Here is a 22,337-nt window from a genome sequence, read left to right on the forward strand (position 1 = left end):
CCTTCTGACACCAGCTTCTTTCCCTTGGCAGCTCCTCAGAAAAAGAATAAAATACTTTTTACCAGGTAAGGCTTATTGCTCAACTATTCTAATACAATCAGTGTTTTTTAGCTAGAATTGATAGACAAGGATCTGGGATTTTCTACAGGCAGGAGGTAATGATGTGGTTCCCTTCCTATGTACTGGAGTGGATGAACAAAGGTTCAATTTATTTATTAAAGTTGTCTTTTTCAAAAAAAATCACTAGTGGCACTGTGTATTTTATTAGTGACCATTTCACACTTGGACAGTTGGTAGCTTTATAACTGTCACCCTAAAGAACCTTGTGGCTTTCTCTGTTTTAAGATAAATGTGTTCATTCAGCAGTAGGAATTTCTATTTGGTGGCTTTTAAGTGCATCAAAGACTGGTTCACACATTGTGTTAAACCATGATTTAACAGAATAAACCACCAAGCTGGCTTGGTTCTGATACACAAGGCATCCTTTATAACCACTGTGTGTCAGTGGTGAAATGCTACCGGTTCACACTGGTTTGGGCAAACCGGTAGTGATAAAAGCTACCAGTTCGTCCGAATCAGTATTTCCAATGATCAGCTCTGCCGCGTGATTTAAATTAGCTAGAAAGCAGGAAATCCTACTTTCTAGCAAATCTAAATGTGTGGCACAGCTGTTCCCCCCCTGCTGTTCTACTTACCTTCCCAAGCCTCCTTTTTCCGCGTGAAGCATGCGTTTGGGGTGTAATGTGCATGTGCGCAGAGCGTGTGTTTGACATGCACTGTGCATACACGGGGAGCGAACTGGTAGCAAACCAGGGAGGATTTCACCAGTGCTAAGTGTCCTCGTGATGAACCATGCCTTTATCTCGCAATACTTTCTACTAAAGTAGATACACACTACTGTGTATCTTTAAAATGCATCAATAGATCTGGACTGGAAAAAGCTGGACAACCCCTAGATGACAGAGAAGTTAAACGTTTTCTTTATGTCTTCAATATTATCTAGTCATTATTGATGAATACGGTGGTCTTTTTGCAGCTTAGATCTGGTAGCCCTACACTGAACAACTTCAAAGAGGGTAAAAGAAATGGAAAGGAGCCGCTGTATATTTAAACTTCACCTCCTGCCTCCCCCTCCTTCTAACTCCCAAACCTGCATAATGTTCTCCATTTAGCACAGGAACGAGACAGAGGAAATACTTTTGAAGTCTGCTGGTAAGACTGTGGCTTGTAAGTTACATAAGCACATATGGAGGAGAGACACAGCAGGTTTTGTTAAGGATAGAGACAGCCGGTCCATCCTTAGTCCCACAACTATATTTAATCATCACCTATTCCAAGGCCAGCTATTATGGTTCTCCCTGTTAATGTGGTTAGTCAAACAAACGTTTGTGGGTCCGATATCTAGGTTTCATTTCTTCTGCTGTTTATCCTAACAGGAAAAAAAAAACATCCTATCTTGCTTTAATATTCCATGTGAAAAAAAAAATCGGTTCAAACTCCTTAATCTTTTTCTCTCTCTTTAAGAGGTTATGTAAAGGACAATCCTTGCTTGATCTTTTCAGAATAAAAACAAGATATAGGGAACAGAGTCTTGTTATGAAATGTCTCAGCAAGAAGTCTTTTAAAAGCAAAAGAGGATTTTTTCCCCCCTTCCTTTTCTACCGACCCAACTGAAGTTCTTTTAGAAACCAGGAAAATCTCAGGACATTTGCACATACAATAATGAAATAAATTTGCCATTATATTTTTTTATTTATATCCTGCCTTTAATATTTTTACAAATAACTCAAGGCAGCAAACATACCCAACACACCTTCTTCTTCCTCTTTTCCTCCACAACAACCCTGTGAGGTGAGTTGGGCTGAGAGCGAATGACTTTGTATCATGAACGTAAAAACCATCAGCTTCATCTCCTTTCTAGTTACACATTAAAATTCTGATTCTGTTTGGACTTCTACTGCTTTTATTGATTTTAGCAACGGTTGCTTCTAATGAATGTTTTGAGGACTGTTTGTAGGATATGGTTCAAAAAGGAAGGTGGTGGCCATGATGGTTTGTTAAAAGCTCTGCCTGCTTTTATTTATGTGTGAAACATTAAAAAAAAGGCAGAGTTTTGAATGCACTATTATGGCTACTTTTTAATTTTTTTTTACCATGCCCTGTGGATACCCTTGAGTGTTTTTAATGTTTGCTTTAACTCTATGTGATTTTACTCTTCTTATAGTTGATGCACTAAGCTCATTGAGTAGATGAGATGGAAAATACTGATAACCATGATAAATATTAGGATTGTGCATGCCACTTGAAGAGACAAAGCAACCCTCTGAATCAAATCTTGAAGCCTTGACCTGGATGCTTCCAGACCCACCTGAGACATATATAATGAGCAGGTAATAGATTAGGAATCAGACAAAATATGATATACTGGAGAAAGTGGCAGCACACTCTAGTGGTCTATGGAGATTCTCCATCACCCAGGTTATGGTTGTTCCAAAGATGCTTTTTCAAGAGGCAACTGGACTTTCTGTCTGAAGAAGCTTCTTGGATGAGAAGTGAAACATCATCAAAGAAAAACCAGAAAGTCCAGATGCCTCTTCAAAAAGCACCTTTGGGACAAACACACTCTAGTATTTTTCCAGAAATACAGACATTCCCAACCAGGACAAAGTCAACATTATACTGGCAGCTGAACCCCCAGGTTGGAAGCAACCTGATGAGCTATTGGGGAAGATCAGAGAACAAGTACAAATAGCACTAATGCTTCTAATGTGGTTGGATTAAAGCTAAATTAATGTCCAACTGCTGATGTGCCTAACGGAGAAGGAAAGTCTGAAACTGCAAAGATTACCACTCCGATGGCAAAAGTAAGCGTTTGTATATATGCAGCTTTCAAATATTAAATCCCTATTACCCAAGTAGCAGGAGTCTGAGCCTTGGAGATCACAGTATCAGAAAGGCTTGATGCAATTTTAATCTGAGCATAAAAGAGAGAAGAAAAAAATAATAGCTTTTACCTCCTAGGGCATGTTCAGTCATACTCAGGCACAAGGACTCCAGCCTATTATTGATATCGGGTTCTGTCACTGGGACCTGGAACTCTGCAAAGATAACAAGAGGACTAAATACAGCAGATGAGAACTGCCACTATTATTTGAAAGGTTTTTCCTCTAGCTAAACAGAACTTTAGGGTATAGCTATTTCAAGCTGTGATTTTTTAAGGGGAAAAAAAGACTCTCTCACTTTAGGCTCAACCAAATTTCTCTCAATTCTTCTTGATAATTTTGTAGCAATCTGAAGATGGTTTAATCCCACCAGCAAGGGACAATTAACTCTAGCCAAGGAGATGCATTATAATAAGATTTCAATTCCTTGCAATACCTACATCTACCGAAGATGCTAATTAAGACAGAAGACAAAAACATGCTATGGAGAAAGATGCACAATCGGGCACAGAAACAGATGTGAACACTTTCAAATTTTAAAAAATAAATTTAGGAACAAATTGTGCTCTTGTTCACGGAGTTCACAGAGACTGAGCCAGTTTTATGCCATCTATAACGTTCCTCTTGTTCACAATACTTGACATCTTACAATGAGAGCTTTCTCCAGAATTCCCCATTCAAATCTCTGCTACAAAAATCTAGAAGCTGAATGCTTCATATCCCTAACCTTTCAGCATATTCCCAGGACATGGTAAGTCATAATGAGGTTTATTTCATTCTCACTTCATTCTGTGTAACTCCCAGCCATTATGAACTCTAAATGATACCATTTAGATAAATAAATCATGGCTTAACATAATATTCCTTGTAAATATCTCCACTTATTTCAACAGAAACAATTAAAGAGGGTAGAGCCCAGTAACAACTTTTGGGAATCAAAATTGTTTTTCCCAAAACTAATTCTTGAAGAGGATTTGTTGCCTGGCAGGATTTGTCACCTTCCATCAACATTTTTTGTGGGAATAGTTCTCTATAAGTCAGAGGTGTCCAAACTTGGCAACTTTAAGACTTGTGGACTTCAACTTGCAGAATTCCTCAGCCAGCTTTGCTTCACTGGCTGAGGAATTCTGGGAGTTGAAGTCCACAAGTCTTAAACTTGCCAAGTTTGGACACCCCTGCTATAAGTAAATAATGAATTTATTCCTATCTCACCGAGAGGCGATCCTAGGTGGATTACAACCAGATAAACTGATAATACATTAAACACGATAAAACATTAGTAAATATTAACAAACTAATGCTCTGCCAGAATCTGTACATGTTGTCCTTGACTTACAACCATTTGTTTAGTGAAGTTATGATAGCACTGAAAAAAGTGACTTACGGCAATTTTCACACTTACAACTGATGCAGCAGCCCATGGTCTTGGGATCAAAATTTAGATGCAACTGGCATGCATTTATGATGGCTGCAGAGTCCCATGGTCATGGGATCCCCTTATGTGATCTTCTGACAAGCAAAGTAAATGGGGAATCCAGATTCACTTAACAACTGTGTTACGTAAAATGAGGCAAAATTCATTAACAGCTGCCTTGCTTAGCAATGGAAAGTTTGGGTTCAATTGTGGTCATAAGTCTAGGACTACTTGTATTGCAATTTCTTAAGTTTATTTTCCCATGAATTAGGCTCTTATTTTCAAGATGCCTCAGAATTCTTTTGAATTTCTCCAAATAGTGTTTTACTGGGTCCTTGGAAGGGACAGTAATGTTATTGTTGGCATTATTTTCTATTATACTTCTTATTCTTACCACTTTAAGGTCTTCCTCAGTGCTCCCCTTACCCAGTCTGAAAAAGCTCCATGGAAGGAGTTCACTCATGAAGTTTTCTAAGGGGGTTTAAAGGAAAAGTGGGAAGCCAGTGCAATGGCTCCTATCTGCTGGCCTTCTCATAACTCAGTTCAAGAACACCCTAGTTCACTCTGAGAATTTCATCAAAATGCACAATTTCTCTGCAATAAATTCAATGAAACTTTGTTTTATCAAAGTAAATAGGAACTGGTACTCAAAAAAACTCAAGATAATTTTCCTGCACTACACTAAAAATAACCGCTATACGACTCATGACAGGTGACTCTTAGTTCAGAGTTCAGTGGTGGTTTGTTTTCCAGCTCGAAAGGAAAATTACTTATTTCTAATCCAACCTGACACAAAAGGTGGGGTGGGGGACAAGTCTAGCCTTGCCAAATCATTACTTTTAAAGGTCTTCCCAAGGGAATTGTTAACAAGCCATACGGTACTTTTCGCATGTCCATCAGTCTTTTAGTGAGGAAATAAGGTGACTGAGCCCCCGAGAAAGAATAAAACTGGTCAGACTTACCAGGTTGCTGAAACATAAGCATTGTCTGAGGAGAGGTGTGGACAGGCAGTGAACGGGTCCTCTGTACAGAACTATGGCTTCGGCTGGGCATACTGTTACTTCCTCCTGGATTTGCAAACCAAAGATTCTATGGAGAGACCACAGAGCATCCGCCGTTAAAATAAGGCAAGCCATAAATGCAGAAAGGCAAGGGTCCCCAGTAACATTACAATCCCTAGAATTATACAAGAGGGCCAATTTGCTAGTGTGCCAGATTTCACCAGAAAAGGGACAATTGTTCTGATTTTGGAAAGGGGGCAGCAAAACAGTTCATTTCAGGAACTCTTCTGTTCCGTAATTTGGTGGAACCTCCTCCAACTGGCTTGAAATGCATCTGCGCATACAGTAGTCCTCAACCTACAACCACTTACTACCTGTATGGGCAAATGCGTTTGAAGTAGGTTAGATGCAGGGGTCTCCAACCTTGGTAACTTTAAGACTTGTGGACTTCAACTCCCAGAACACTGGGAGTTGAAGTCCACAAGTCTTAAAGTTGCCAAAGTTGGAGACCCCTGGGTTAGAGGAGGTTTGAAATTTGAAGCAGGTTGGAAGACTGTTTGAAATGATAACAGCACTGAAAAAAGTAATTTACAACTGGACCTGACTGTTGCAGCATCCCCACAATAACATGATCAAAATCTGGGCACTTGACAACTGGCATATGTATTTATGACGGATGCAGCAACAACTGTGGGAGTCATGTGATCACCGTTTGCAATCTTCCCAGCAGTTTCCAGCAAGCCAAGTCAATGGAAGAAGCTGGATTCACTTAATGACCACCCGATCCACTTAACGACTGCAGCAATTCATTTAGCGACTGTGACAAAAAAGTTGGGCATGACTCATTAACAACTGCCTTGCTTAGCAGTGGAAATTCGAGTCCTAACTGTGGTCATTGATCAAGGACTACCTGTAATTGATTTTATTATATCTGACTAATGAACAATTTCAATGATATCTGGTTGGACCACACTGAAGGGCCACGAGTGCTGCTGCCATTGACTTCATTCTCTAGTAAGACGTCTTGTTTGCCTTTTGAGCCTGGGACAAAAATAAACAGAGGAAACTGGAACACTGGATCATTTCCATTCTCTGACTACTTATATTAGCCTCAATTGTTTCCCCAGACTTTAGCTTAAGATGGATGGAGTCCCTTGTTGGATGTGTTTTTGTCTATGTTTCTGCATAAAAGCAAACTGGATCTCATCTTCTTTAGTGATTTTATGGTTATTTTTTCCAGTATTTCCCCAGGTATTTATGTTGGGCTGATTGAGCTGCAGTTTCCTGGGTCTGTTCCACCCCCCACCCTCTTTTTGGAAGATGGGAACTCTTTAAATTCACCAAACCTGCAACTGTAATTCACACACTTGCTTGTGTTTCTTCTATACAGTCTCAGTTTAACCTACCAAATGCTGTGTTTGCTTTTTGAGCAGGCCAAACTAAGAACATCAGTCCCGTCTCTCCTGCACTCAAAGGATTTTATTTTTCTTCCCTCGGCAACCCTCATCCCCTGTAAAGGACCTCTTTACAGCACTGAAAACAGTGAAAACAGGAAATGCCTGCAGACTATTTTGGCCAGCGCAATCCCTTTCATTTTTTGTTTTCAAGCTGAAAATTCAATGTAAGAGTGTTCAGTTTAGTCCAAGAAGGAAACTGGAATGAGAGTAACAAAGGAACTTTAGGTGAGTGATAAATACTTTTTCTTTTCCATAAAAGAAAAAAAAATACTCTGAATCACACACTTGTAGAGATTGCGATTGTGATTTTAGATCAGCTTTTCCTCAAATGGACAAATGCACATGTGCAGGGATTATAATATAATGCCCAAGACTCCTGCACGGACTCTAGGAATTCTGGCAGTTAAAAATCACTTTTTCTGAAGAGTGCCATCTTTGGAAAGACAGTTTTAGATTAAAGACTATCAGTTTTCAACAACTGCCTGCCAGATGCTCCAAAGAAAACAGTCTCATGGCAATGAAATGGATGCATGTTTCTTTCAGCATTGACATTTGCAAGATATACAGATAGTTCTCAGTTTATGACTCCAACTGGGACCAGAATTTCCATTGCTAAGTAAAGCGTGCCCAATTCTATGACATTTCCCACACAATTGTTAAGCAAATCAATGCAGTGATAAGTAAATCACATAGTTGTAAAGAGAATCCAACTTTTCCCATTGACCCAAAGGTGCTCTTTCCAAAAGGCATTTTGACTTCCTTGTTTTTTTTCCTTGAAAACATTTCACTTCTCATCCAAGAAACTTCTTCAGTTCTGAACTGAACTGAAGAAGCTTCTTGGATGAGAAGGGAAATGCTTTCAAAGAAAAAAAAAGAAAGTCCACTTCCGTTTCAGAAAAGCATCTTTGGGACAACCATGACCTTGGTCAGAGGTCAGCAACCTGCGGCTCTGGAGCCGCATGTGGCTCTTTTATCCCTCTGCTGCGGCTCCTTGTTGCTAGTCAGCTCCACAATTTCGGTTAGGACAGCTAGAGGAAAAAGGATGCTGCGCTAGGAGACTCTATAGTAGGGGGAACCGGACTTCCGGTCAGCAGAGGAAAAAGGACGCTGTGCTAGGAGGAGACTATGATGGGGGAATCGGACTTCAGTCGGCTCCAGAATTGAATGGGGGATTCCAGTTAGGACCTTTGTGGCTCTTTGAGTGTGTAAGGTTGCCGACCCCTGACCTTGGTGATTGAGAATCTCCATAAACACTTTCTTCATTGACTTTGCCAATTGGGAAGGTGGAAAATGGCAATCACATGACCCCGGGATGCTGCAAACATTGTAAATATATTCCAGTTGCTAAGAGTCCAGATTTTGATCGTGTGATCATGGGGATGCTTCAATGGTATTAAATACAAGGACTGGTCATAAGAAGTCATTTTTTATGTCACTGTAACTTTGAATAGTCACTAAATGAATGGTTTAAGTTGAGTATTATCTGTACTACATTTTGATCTGAATGTTTATAAAATGGGCAGTTTGTCAACATGGCTGGATGTCTCTTTTCAGAGTTATCTGGCACAGATCTGTATAAATCCTTTCTAAAGTCATCAAAATTAATGATTATCTCTTCACCTTGTGGCAGCAAAGCCTGTTAAATTAATTCCATATAACTTTTATTTAGATAACACTTCTGTTCGGTCATAGAAAATCCCAAGAGGGCCAGTGACAATAGGTTTTCACCGACGGACAATCTAGCCACCTCACTTTTTAAGTAGTTCCCTCTAGCTTGCACTAACCTTTTCTATTTCATTTTATCGTAGGCCCCGTGGCTTTCAGGAATCACCCAGAAGTTGATGGATACCCACCTGTCTTCCTTGCTTTAAGATGGTGGGGTTGGCAGCCCCATTGCGCTGGCTGGCTCCTAGGAGGCCACTGGGACCCAAAAGCCCCAGCCGTGTAGTGGGGAGATTTCGAGAGGGAATTTGGAATTGGCGTGGGTTTCTTCTGCCCATTCCTGCACCTGCAGATCCAGCTGTCGGTAAGGAGTTTGACTGGCCAAAACCTCGGCTGAAAAAACAAGATCGGACAAATCCAATTCAATCCAATTCACCTCCTGTATTATAAACCCCCAAAAGACACTTCACTCATGATAAATATACTAAATTGATTAAAGTGTCCTATATCTCCCTCTTTGAGGGAGCCTCGAAGCTAAAGATCTCTTGCACGTTGTCTTGTTTAAAATTAAAGACATGGCAAACTCACTTTAAAATACTGTAATTAAATAATGCTTCACAGAATTACAGAACTGCTTTAGAGCTTTGTGCTGAAATGACCAAAATAAATAAATCACCGCAAATAATTTAATTCACACTAAAGCCACGTTCCTGTCAAGAATCTGGAAATTAATAATTTTGCATGTGTGATTTCTTCCAACTCCTACCCTGTCACTTGATCACAAATCGCTCAACCCACCATAGTTTCCAGGCATAGTGGAAGTGTAAAAGGTGCTACGCTGTAATTGCCCAGGCTTGTTCCTGGGCAACCGTGAGCCTTGATTCCCCCCCACACCACAAATCCAAGGGTGTGCCTCCCACCCACTGGCCCTCTAGGCCTAGCCCCAGAACATTAACACAGCCAACTCTCTATAGCACTGGCACTCCCAGGAGTTGAGTTTGCAGGACGAAGCCCCAATCTTACGTTCTTTGTTGCCGGTATCCCGAGAGGTCTAAGATGGATTTGCGAGGGAAAGACCTGAATAGTTTTTGCACCTGCTGTTTCCATGACAACAGTCTTTTCTTCTGTGTCTCGGTAAATGCCTGCCCAAGAGAGGGAGTTATGGGAGGGTGGAGGGAAGGGAAAAATGTGGGGGGGGAAACATTCAAAATGGAATAATGATTAGAAGAAAAAGTCACAAGTGATCATCATCATCATCATCATTAGGATGACTGGCTTATTAGTAAAAACATTTTGCTAATGAGGGGAACACAATACCTTGTTAGAGGCAACCACTGTTCTCAAACAGCAAGTTTTACACTCAACAGTCTGAAATCTGTTATTTTTCAGAACAACTTAATTATGCTTTCGAGAAAGACAAATTGAGCCACAGACATTTCTGCATTTGAGGATCACTGAGGTGAATCCCCACCGGCTGATGCTGTAAATTTGACTAATCTTGCGATCCTCATGTCATTCTATGGAAAGGCTGTGAAATAGCCTCTCTCCAAGTTTCAAACACCATTACTGCTCTTTCCACATGTAAGTTGCCAAGCACCATTTTAATGTGGATTCAATAGCAGCAAATACTTGAGAGTTCTCATGGCATCAACATTTCAGAAACATTGATCTCACATGAGCCATAATGTTACTTGTCTCTTAGCATGATGAAAAAGTTGGAAGGCATACTCTAGCCTAGACCAGGTTTGGCCACCTACTCAGTGCAGGAATCCAGATTCAAGTATTCCCAACAGATGGCTGTCTAGTCCCAGTTTCACACAACACTGGTGTTGAGCATCATCTCTCTGGGAACTAGCTCACCACTAACATCTTATTGTTAACCAATCAAAAATAAGATGTTAGTGATGAACTGATTCCCAGAGAGATGATGGGATGGGCCATCAAGTCGGTGTCAAACCTTAACAACCACACAAATTGATCTGTCCCAAATTGACCCTTCAGGTTTTCCAACAGTGCACCCACTGCCACTGTGGTTGAGTCCATCCACTTGCAGCTGGTCATCTTCTTCTTTTTCCATTCATTTTTTCCAGTATTATAGAGTTCTCAAGAAAGCCAAGTCTTCACAAAATGGGTCCAAATTATGATAACTTAACTCTGGTTATTTTGCCTCAAGCAAATACTCAAGATTGATTTGTCTATGATCCTCTCTGTTTTCTAAGCTAACCATGGTATTCTCAGAAGCCTTTTCTAATACCATCAAAAGCATTAATACTCTTTCTATCCTGTTTCCTTAAAGTCCAACTTTAGTGGACAATTAGAAACTTTGGGATTCCCATTTTTCTAAGAACATTTCACAGTTTGACACAGTCAATGCAATCAAAGGATTTTCTATTATATTTTCTATCATATTCTCTGGTTTTCGTATTTACCCAGTATGCATATTTTTCCATGTTTCTTTGTATTTTCTAAAACAGGTTTGAACATCTGGCATCTAGCTTTCCACGAAGGATATCAATCTATGTTACATGTCTCCATGCAATTAAAGACATTTATAGAGTAGTTTGCACATAGTGTTAAATCTCCTGGGGTAACTTTTCCAATTGTTGTGTTATTGTTCAGATATGCTAATATGGTTTGGTTAGAATCTTTACCGATTCTTCTTCTTCTGTTGCTTGCTATATCTCTATAAATATTTTATTGATTTCTGTAGCCTTCTGACTTGGTAATGACCAAGGTGCTGATTTAATTTCATCTTACTGTACTAGAAATTCTTGTAAATAGGAATGATAGTCTAAGAAATCTTGGATGTTGATCTCTCTCTTGTACAGAATTTCAGCATACTCCTTCAAAACTTGGTTTGAACTTGGTTTGAAATCGGTTACTATTTGTCCATTGGTGACTTTTAGCAAAGCAATGCAAAGTTGGAACCTCTTTCTAAATTTGGAGATCTTTTGGATCTTATTTGTCTGTGTCTGTTTTCATCTTTGATGTCTTTCCAGATTTCCCTGCAATACTGTTTCTTGTCTTTTTAATAGCTTTCTGAAATGCTTTTCAATGTTCCTTCCTACAATTTTGTCTTTCTTGGCTCTGGCTTCTCTTCTTGGCAATTTCCACTGTTTGTTCTGACATCCAGCTTGCTTTCGTCTGTCTTTTGGTCTTTGGCATTTTCTGTTCACATTTATCTTTAAGAATGTCTTTGATTTTATACCACAGTTTCTCTGATTCCCTATAAATGGTTCAAAACTTCAAAGCAATTCCCAATATTCTCCTTGAAAACTGTGGGAATAAGCTCAAGATATATCCTGGAAACTGACTGAGTTTCTGTTTTAGCTTTAATTGGAACTTGTATATGAGCAATTCATGATCCATTGCTATTGCTAAGTGACATCTTCCACCTGTATCAACCATATAAACAATTTAACTTCTGTGCATTCCGTGTATTTCCCATGTCCATGTTCTTTGAAGACTGAGTTAGAAATCAGGAAATAATTGGATTGGCAGAAACCATTTAGCTGTTCTCCTTTAGTTCTGTCTCAATTATATATATTTTTCCCTTCTACTTCCAACTTTGGAATTGCACTCTTCAACAACAAGAAGCACATCTTGTTTGGATAGTCAGTCCATTTCAGACTGAATTGTTCCTATTATTAAAAAAATCTTGTTCCTAACGATCAACTGGAATCTGCCTTCTTGTAACTTACCATTATTCCATCTCTTGCATTTTGAAGCAACAGACAGCAAAACTTTGCCTTCTTCTACTAGTTTTTCTGTAATTTCAGTTACTTGAAGAGTGTTATAATTTCTCAGCCAATCTTCCCTTCTGGAGGCTGAACATCTTCAGCCCCCTTCAATCTATCTTCATAGCACATTAGAATCCAATTCTTTTGAGTATCTTCATTGAACTTGTTTACTTCTGAATCTTTATTAGGTTTAATTAAGAAATTGTGATTAAACAAACCATAGCTTTGTTTGCTTTCCTAGGGCCAGGGAAGGACCAGGTGGAATAAATATTATTACACTCTCGTAAAAGGACAGGTTTGGTCAGACATTTGTAGGGAGAATGAAAGTAGCACTTCATGAGAGATTGGACTGAAACTAATGAGCTTCAACTACATCTAAACCGCAAATCTGGGCAAGGATGACAGCAAAAAAATCTAATATGATCTATTTGCTCTTTTAAAAAGTGAAATGAGGTGAGATGTTGATAGGCGGCTAAGGTTGATCAGTCAACTGGTCATTTGGTTTTATTTATTTATTTATTTATTTATTTATTTATTAAGTCAAACACATACTAAACAATATATATAAATATAAGCATGAAATAAACACACAAAATGAATACAACCAAAGGGAACATTAGGACAGGAACGGTAGGCATGCTGGTGCTCTTATGCATGCCCCTTTATAGTACTCCAGCTCAGTGGTGAAATGTAAAATTTGTTACTGCCCAGGGGTGAAATGCTCCCAATTCAGACTGGTAGCAATGGCGGCTAGTAGTTCGGAGAACTGGTAGCAAAAATCCCTGGCCCCGCCCCCTGGCCCTGCTGAGACGCACCATCATCAGAGGTTAGGGTTTTTTACTTTTAAAAGCAGTTTTTCTTCAGCCGAAAACATGCCTTTAAAAGTAAAAAGAAAAAAGCCTTTGATGATCCCGTGGCTCGGCTGGGATCGTCAGAACCCTTTAAACTCTTTTTTTTAACAACCTCTTCGGCCAAAGAGATTGTAAAAAAAAAGGTTTTAACAGGCTCCTCTGGCAATCCCAGCTGAGTTTCTCATCACCAGAACCTTAAAAAACATGTTTTCTACAAGCTCTTCAACCGAAGAGCATGTTAAAACAATTATTTTAAGAGGTTCTGGGCTGAAATGAGGCAACTTCAGCTGGGATCGTCAGAGGAGCTTTTAAAATCTTTTTTTCTTCTGGCGATCACAGATAAGTCGCCTCATCATTACAGGCTTTTAAAATCATTTTTAACAACCTCTTACAACAGTCCCACTCATGCCCACCCAATGCCCCATCCCCACTTGCCTTATTGCTGCTCCTTTTGGGCTCACAAAGCCATGCTTTACATCAGTTGCATCAACTAGCAACTCAATCTGCCTGCCTGCAATCCATTTACATTTTAAATGTAAATAACAATAAATAACAAATAACATTTCCTCAGTGAGCAACTCAATCTGCCTGCCTTGCTGACTGAGGAACTCTGGGAATTGAAGTCCACAAACCTTAAAGTTACTAAAGTTGGAGACCCCTGATCTAAAAAATAAAAATAAAATAATAAAATAAAATATTTGTGCAGCTTTCTGAGATTTGGTGTGTTTCTATAGTGTTTCACTCTAACTACACAAACACACAAAATCTCACAAAGCTGTATGTGGCATTGTGTGTGTGTGTGAGTCAGTTGTGTTGTGTTGTGTTGTGTGTGTGTAAAGTGTGAAAGTTGGTTTTTGAGCTTTTTGTGGCTGTGTGAGATTCCTGCTTGTTGCAGGGGCCATTTTGGATGAAATGCAACTGCTTTTACATTGTGTGTGAGTCAGTTGTGTTGTGTTGTGTTGTGTGTGTGTAAAGTGACAAAGTGGTTTTTGGTACCTCTTGTTTTGTATACTTTGTTTATTATTTTTACTTATTGTTATTGGCCACGCCCACTCAGTCATCTGACCACCAAGTCACGCTCACAGAACCTGTTACTACCGGTTCTGTAGGCGTGATTTGATGGGGGGGGTGGGTGGGTAATGCGACTGGGTGGGCGTGGCCAACATTTTTTTTTAACTTTTAAAAGCATTTTTTCTACAACCTCTTTATTTTTTATTTTATTTTTTTGTTTACATTTATATCCCGCCCTTCTCCGAAGACTCAGGGCGGCTTACAGTGTGTAAGGCAATAGTCTCATTCTATTTGTATATTTACAAAGTCAACTTATTGCCCCCCCAACAATCTGGGTCCTCATTTTACCTACCTTATAAAGGATGGAAGGCTGAGTCAACCTTGGACCTGGTGGGACTAGAACCTGCAGTAATTGCAGGCAGCTGTGTTTTAATAACAGGCTTCTTACAGCCTGAGCCACACTGCGGCCCTTTAGCTGAAGAGGTTGTAAAAAATGCTTTTAAAAGTTTAAAAAAAACCTCTCTGATGATCACGCAGCTCAGCTGGGCATGGGGGGAGGGCAGGGATTTTTGGTACTGGTTCTCTGAACTACCTGCCGCCATCGGTACCAGATCGGGTGATCCGGTCCGAACCAGGAGCATTTCACCCCTGCTCCAGATGTTATGGAATCTCTCTTCAATGCCAGATGCCATAGAAAAGCTGGCAATAAATGCTAACCATTACTTGATAAATATAAATTATCAAAAGTCTGGACAAAGCTTTGCAGTTTTCTGGAAGCCAGAAGATGGTTACAGGAAGCTATGTGTAGTTCAGGAATGCCAAAATTGGACAAGAGAAATTGCAGCACAGAGGGAGGCCCAAGTGTGACCACAGACAAAGAACAGGGCAACAACATTTGACCTATGCAAGATCCTTATCAACCGAGGGGGGGGAAATTTTCAAGGTATTTAGAACCATGTAAGGAAAATGTTTGCTAACTGTAATAGCAAATTAATAGCAATTCTATTCAGAGGTGTTTCTTTCATCAGTCTGTTTATTGTAAAGCAGAAGCTTTCTAACATCATTTTATTAACAGAGAAGCAAAGAACCAGAAAGGATCCTTAGGAATCATTTACTCCATTTCTCCACTTAATTATGAGTGCCTCGTTTATTTATAATAACTGGCAATGGGTTTTGATTTATTTGTATTAGAATCTTCCCAAAATTATCTGGCTGGGCAGGATCTGATCTTTACCTAGAGCTGAGATACTATCCCTAAACCATGCCAAGATTAGTGCTCAAATGGTCATATTTGCATATCTAGGAAATCCAGGAAATCTCTTCAAGAAATGGGAAGAGAACAAGAGTTTGCCAATCTCCCTCCCTTCCCTCAGCTCCCTAAAATTACTCACCTCATGAATTAGGCATTTGTCTATGAGTTGTAGATAGGAGCTTATATTCTCCTCGTCAGGTCTGGAGACAAGGAGCTGGGTACAAACTGTAAAATAACAACAACATCATCAACCACCACCACATAACTTTAAATTTAATGAGAATTTTTCAATTGTTTTCAATCTCTTGAAGAATGGACTCAAAGTGCCCTCATTTTGGTGACCTGAAAAGAATTGCCATCAACGGGAAACAACTGTCAATAAAAAAAATGTACACAGATACAGGCTGAATTCCATTCATGCCTTTTTCAGTTTTGTTCCATCTTTTGCTTTCTGTTACTGTGGTGTCAGCCTGGAATTATTCCATGTAGATTTTTTTATAAAAAACAAGCTGCTGGGCCTCCTGCTTCCCCAGCTCCAGTATTGAAAAGCCATGTGAAGGACTTTAGGATGGACACGGAAAAATGTAACTTAATCACTGCCACCAGGGGGCTGGTATGAGCATAATACAATCAAATACATTTTTATAGTGTTTTATTGTTATTCATTATACTATTTTATTATTACAATAAAATACTATAATAAAATAAAAATAAAAAAAATAAAAATACGCTGCTTCATACTGAATCATATTGGATTCATAGAGAGTAAACCTTGATATCTAGATTAGTCTGCCATAATACAGTACCCTTGAGCTTTTCTTTCTTTCTTTCTTTCTTTCTTTCTTTCTTTCTTTCTTTCTTTCTTTCTTTCTTTTTCTTTCTTTCCTTCCTTCCTTCCTTCCTTCCTCTCTCTCTCTCTCTCCCCCCCCCTCCTTCCTTCCTTCCTCTATTATTTTTATAAATAACTGAAGGTGGTGAACTGTGGCGCTGTGGTAACTATGGTAACTGAAGAGTTGTGGTGGTGCAGTGGTTAGAATGCAGTATTGCAGGCTAATGTTGCCCACTGCCAGGAGTTCGATCCTAATCGGCTCAAGACTGACTCAGCCTTCCATCGTTCCGAGGTTGGTAAAATGAGGACCCAGTTTGTTGGGGCCAATATGCTGACTCTGTAAATCGCTGCAAGAGAGCACTATGAAGTGGTACGTAAGACTAAGTGCTATTGCTATATCTGATTCTCCTTCCTTAGCTTATTTTTCCACAACAACAACAATCCTGTGAGGTGGGCTGGATGAGAGAAAGTGACTGGCCCATGGTCATCTAGCCAGCTTTCATGCTAAGGTGTGATTAGAACTCAGTGACTCAGCATGGTTGAGGAATTCTGGGAATTGATGACTATGTATCTTAAAGTTATTAAGATTCAGAAACACGTGTATAATAAAGGTGGACTCCCCCTCACTGGACATTTTCAAAAAGGAGCTGAATGGCCACCTGTCACAGATGGTTTAGTACAGGGGTGTCAAATTTGATTTCATTGAGAGCCGCATTAGGGTTGTGTTTGACCTTGGGGGGCCCGGGTGGGTGTGGACAGCTTGACGTCATTTGTGTCAGGGGTGCCTGTGTGGCCAAGTGCTAAGGCAGGATTTCCCTCAGAGCCTCCCTCCCTCCCTTCTCCTTTCTTTTTCCTTCCCCTCTTTCCTTCCTTGCTCTCTTCCCCTCTTTTTCTTTGTCTTTTCCTCTTTCCCTTTCTCCTTTCCTGTCCCTTCTTGGATGCTCAAATGCAAAAGGGGAAACACTGCTCCTTTTGTTTTGCTTTTAGTTTGTTTTACTAGCCTTCTGCCAGCGAAAACGGAGCTCGGGAGGGCCACACGTGGTCTTCTTAAGCTCCATTTTCACTGGTAGAGGCACCACGGGCCGGTCCTTTGCTGTTTCGAAGGCAGCCCGTGGGCCAGATCTAAGCACCCCATGGGCTGGATTCAGCCCACACGCCTTGAGTTTGACACCCCTGGTTTAGTAGATCCACACATAGCGGATGGGACGGAATAACCTTAACTTGAAAGGCTGTTCCAACTCAAAAGTATTCTACAATTCTATGGAATATTCTGCTATCTGAGAAACTGATTCTGGATCTGTTTATATGCAAAAAATATGCTCTACAAGCCACTTATATTTTGAACTCAAACAACAACAAACATAGCTGAATTTGGAGTCAATTTTCGTTGCAGATGCCCTGGACTGATGCTTTGTTGCCTCTATTAAATGCAACTGTTGCTGCAACTATGGAAAGTGGCAAGATCAAAGTATGAGATCTTTACTGTGGTTTCATTGGTAGGGAATACAAATCACAGCAAATGTATATAGCAATTGCATTTAGGATAAACGGGGACAGAATGAGACAAAGAACAAGGAAGAAAAGGAGAAGAGAAAGTGAAAGTATCTTTATATACAGGTAATCCTTGATTTACGACCACAATTGAGCCCAGAATTTATGTTGCTAAGTGAGAAATTAGTTAACTGAGTTTTGCCCCATTTTACGACTTTTCTTGCCACATTTTTAAGTGAATCACTTCAGGTGTTAAATTAGTACCACGGTTATTAAGTGAATCTGGTTTTCCCCATTGACTTTGCTTGTCAGAAGGTCACAAAAGGTGATCACATGACCATGGGGATGCTGCAACAGTCATAAGTTTAAGGTTTTGGTCACTACCTTTAAAGCGCTCCATGGCTTAGGGCCTGGGTACTTACGGGACCGCCTACTGCTACCTTATGCCTCCCACCGACCCGTACGCTCACACAGAGAGGGACTTCTCAGGGTGCCGTCCGCCAAACAATGTCGGCTGGCGGCCCCCAGGGGAAGATCCTTCTCTGTGGGGGCCCCTACCCTCTGGAACGAACTTCCCCCTGGTCTACGCCAAATACCTGACCTTCGGACCTTTCGCCGCGAATTGAAAACGTATTTATTCATTCGCACGGGGCTGGCTTAAATTTTGCCGTATTTTTAAATTTATATTCCATATTCCTAAATTTTATATGAATTTTAATGGGTTTTTAGAATTTTAAATGTTTTAAAGTTTTCAGCCAATTGTGTAATAAGTTTTTTAATTTCGTTTTAATTGTATATTGTATTGTTTGCTTTTACTTTGGCTGTACACCGCCCTGAGTCCTTCGGGAGAAGGGCGGTATAGAAATCTAATAAATAATAATTAATCACCCATCCTAGTTCTAGGTTTTCCCTGGCCTGTACAGGATTCTGGAAAAAACAGGTTGACCCCTTCTGCTCTGTTCTCTGAATCGCTGCTAAGGCCAATGTAATTGTGGAGCCACCTTTTTGGTTTTGCTTTGTTCCAGTTCTTCGCACTTTGCTCTTCCAGTCGACTGTAATTTTCTTTTAATAAGTTGGTTATTAGAGGTAAACCATCCAGAGTCATTTGGATCAGGCAGCCTATACATGAATTAGTTAACTGAGTAAGAACTCCCTGGATCAGACTTGCTAATGAATGATGACTTGCAACAGGCACAAGTGGACCTTGAATAAAAAAAACCCAAACTCACCTTTTCCCATCACTTTAGTAAACTGTCCTGGGATGTCTCCTTCTGGCAAAGGGACACCTCCAGTTTCCCCCTCACAACCGGGTAAGGTGTGGTGCTGCATTCCTCCTGAGGCAGAGTCCTTGCAATCTGACCCTGGGTTGTCTGAGCCAATCAGAGAAGTTGGTCGATGGAGATGAGAACTGTGCTCATCCACTGACAGGTTCCGAGAAGCGTACGCTTTGATTGGGGTAAGGATCATTTGGTGGAGCTCCTGCAATGGGAGGCGCAGATTGCCTCCTTCTAGGATATCCTGTGGGTAGCAAAACAGACCCACCCATGAGCATCTCAAATCCTGAACCATCCCATAAATGTCACAGTTCTGAGCCAAGCATGAGTATCAATGAAATATCCAACAGAACTTGCATAAGAGAAATCAGGAAGACGACCCAGAGAAGAAGCCTAATGAACATTTAACACCTGACAAGTCAGCAGAATATAAGACACTAAAAATGTCCATTTTAGCTTTGGTTCATACATTGCAACCATCCATGACTTGCTTAATCATGGTTTGTAAAATAAATAAAAACCGGTTGGGTTTGATGCTAAACCCTATAATTGTTCATAGATAACAGTCACTGAATTTACATACCCATCTAAGCCTTGATTCTGTGAAATCTGGGTTCAAATCCTTATTTTATGAAACCTGGATTATAATCCTTGCTCCTCCATATCATTTCCTATTTTTTAGTTGATCTAGAATATATTGATGGGAGGATTGATGAAAATCAATGTAAATTAACTCACTCCTAACAGATGGCTCTCTAGTGTCTGCTTCAGCATATACAGAGAAAAGGAGCTCACGGTCTCCATCAATAATTTGTATGTGATCCTTATTCTCACTTGGAAGATTTTCCTAATTTCAATTAGAAATAATTTTGACATATTTATATAATGAATTGCAATCTAGAAATTATGAGTCATTTTTGTTAGGAAGGTTGAAGGTATTGGAACTTATCAACTTTGTACAATTATAGTTTGCAGCTTCTACCGGGAGAGGAGAAACCATGACATTGGACCTCCTCTAAGAGTATAAGATCAAAGGTCCATCTACATTAACATCCTGTTTCCAACATGGCTAGCTTCCATATAAACAGGTGATAAATTTTTCCTGTTTTCTGTTTCTGTATTCAAAGCTTCCTCCTTGGATATGAAAATTTCATTTCAGTATCAAAGTTAGCAAAATAAAATTATTTAATTTAATAATATTAATCTCCCAGCCTAATTATTTTATCTTGAAAGAAACAAAAATACTTCAAAGAAGCCACTGTTATAGCTAACTTTCCCTTTAGACAATCTTAGTAAGCAAACTTCTGTTTCTTACCAACAGCTCTAAAAACTTCCGTAACCTACAATATTGCACTGTTCACACAGTTCCATTTATTCTTCCCTGTTTTTCATGAGTCCCCTAGATGTGAATATTCAACTGGAGCCATAATGCTTACTTATAAAGTGACTAAACAGTGTGACATCTACAGGGATTTAGATCAGAGGTAGGAACACGGTTTCAATGGTGCAAAGTGGTGCTCCTGCTGCATCCATATAATATGTCAAAAGCCTGGAAGATATTGTGTGAAAAAGCTGACACTTCATGAGATCTGATGCAAGGCTGCTAAAAAAAATCTCTTCAAGATGCTGCAGAAACAACAGCAAGATTGTGAACATGTCACGGAATATTATGTGTGTTTCTGATAATCCCACACAAGATCTGAAGAAGTTTTGATGATTGCAAATGACCCTGTTAGCTTTTAGGTGAAAATATACATTTTGAGAATAAGATTACAAAATTTTAAAAGAAGAGTGAGAGAAAAAGAAAGCTACCCATGATGGCATGCTCATGAATACAGACAGAAGGGGTTGAACAACATGAGAATGTATAATGGCAAGCAAGTGCTGTCCTTTCCAAATTGGGTGCTCGCATGCTGGAACAAAGTAGGACCACTTTATTGATTTTTCTGTTAGCTTAGTTATAGGGCTTATATATCCCTCCAGTCAAAGCTGACTCTGAACAGCTTGCTTACCTTGTTCACATAAATAAGGTTAAATTGTATAGTTTAAAATACCAATACAATATAATAAAAACAAAGTCCCTGAGAGAAATGGAACTCACTTTCATTAATCTTTAGAATACAAAAAGGAACAGATCTTAACATTCCCACTCACAAGGCCTGTTGAAAAAGTGATTTCTGCAGCCAAACTTCAAGCAGGCACAAATTTGAAATCCTTCAGCAGGGAGCTCTTTTAGCCAGACCCCAGGGATGAGAGGGAAGGAGCTGCTATCCTGGGCAGGTAGCATTGGCAGGTAGCCAATTAACTTGCAATCTTCCCTGCCAACTTTCCCAGTGATCTTCTAAGGAAGTCATCAGAGAAATGGTAATCACATGTTCACATGGCCAGTGGTCCAGAGGTGGTATTCAGCCAGTTCACGCCAGTGCGCGCAAACCGTTGGCGGAAATTTGGCCAAGGTCACCAAACCGGTAGCAATGGCTGGCTGGCTACACCCCAAACCGATTCCCTGGTTGTTACTCACTTGCCCTGCCCACCATGTTCATCGCTGCCACGTTCTTTGCGCATGCACATCCCGTTGCCTTTCAAGTCCAAAGGGATGCACATGCATGAAGAACATGGTGGCAATGGCAACAGCTTTTCCCGCAACCTCTAGTACTTTTCAGTGGCCTGTGGCCAGCTGCTACTGCCACCGCAAAGCAACTTTCAAAGACAGCCAAATATGGGGGGGTGGGGCAAAAACTTCGGTCAGCTTACCTTCCGGACTCTGAACCAGCTGCCATGGAAGGTAAGCAGCCCAAACAAAGAGGCTGTTGTGGGGAGGAAGCGGGGCCATTTGTAAATTGAGGTCTTGCTGTAGTACTTATTTTTCGAACACATGTAAAGTAACACAGGAGCATTCATTCAATGATGCCTCCTCAGCATTAAATTCCATGTTTGCTTTGAATTTTCTGACAAGTTACTTTAAAAAATTGACTAGTTAGAATATTTTAAAGCTCACCCGGCAGTCAAATCAATAGCTAGAAAAATCTCATCTGAGAACACTGAAACCGTAACATTTTCAACCCTTGTTATAAAGTTTTAAGGTTCTATTTGCTTCAAAGTTCTTACTGTTGTTGATTGTTATCTAATCCTTTAGTAGGAAAAAATAAAGTTTTGTAGTTTTTTCTTGGAAGGTACCCTAAAATATTTCTTAAAACTGGTCTTGATTTTCTGTATGGATATATAAGTTACATTGATGGCCTAAGATAGACTTTGTGACACTTTAGGTTTCTATAAATCCATTTATAAAGCATTGATTTGCATAATTGATTTGCAAGAAAGTCACATGACTTTTAGAAGCCATGGTGGCACAGTGGTTAGAATGAAGTTTTAGAGGCTAATTCTGCTCAATAGCAGGAGTTTGATCCTCACCG

General features: G+C 39.9%; 1 protein-coding gene across 4 annotated transcripts in view; it reads right to left on the bottom strand.

The window, feature by feature from the left end:
* The window catches only part of SAMD4A (sterile alpha motif domain containing 4A), a 143,281-nt gene that overhangs the window by 7,941 nt on the left and 113,003 nt on the right, over positions 1-22,337 (bottom strand). For all 4 annotated transcript variants that reach the window (XM_058163043.1, XM_058163044.1, XM_058163041.1 and 1 more), the window contains 6 exons: positions 18,880-19,168; positions 15,470-15,555; positions 9,500-9,618; positions 8,668-8,869; positions 5,319-5,445; positions 3,015-3,098 (listed from right to left, as the gene is read on the bottom strand). In XM_058163043.1, the coding sequence (XP_058019026.1) occupies positions 3,015-3,098; positions 5,319-5,445; positions 8,668-8,869; positions 9,500-9,618; positions 15,470-15,555; positions 18,880-19,168 (907 nt within the window). The remainder of the gene's footprint in view (positions 1-3,014; positions 3,099-5,318; positions 5,446-8,667; positions 8,870-9,499; positions 9,619-15,469; positions 15,556-18,879; positions 19,169-22,337) is intronic.

Source organism: Ahaetulla prasina, chromosome 1, assembly GCF_028640845.1.
Source record: "Ahaetulla prasina isolate Xishuangbanna chromosome 1, ASM2864084v1, whole genome shotgun sequence".
Lineage (NCBI taxonomy): Eukaryota > Metazoa > Chordata > Lepidosauria > Squamata > Colubridae > Ahaetulla > Ahaetulla prasina.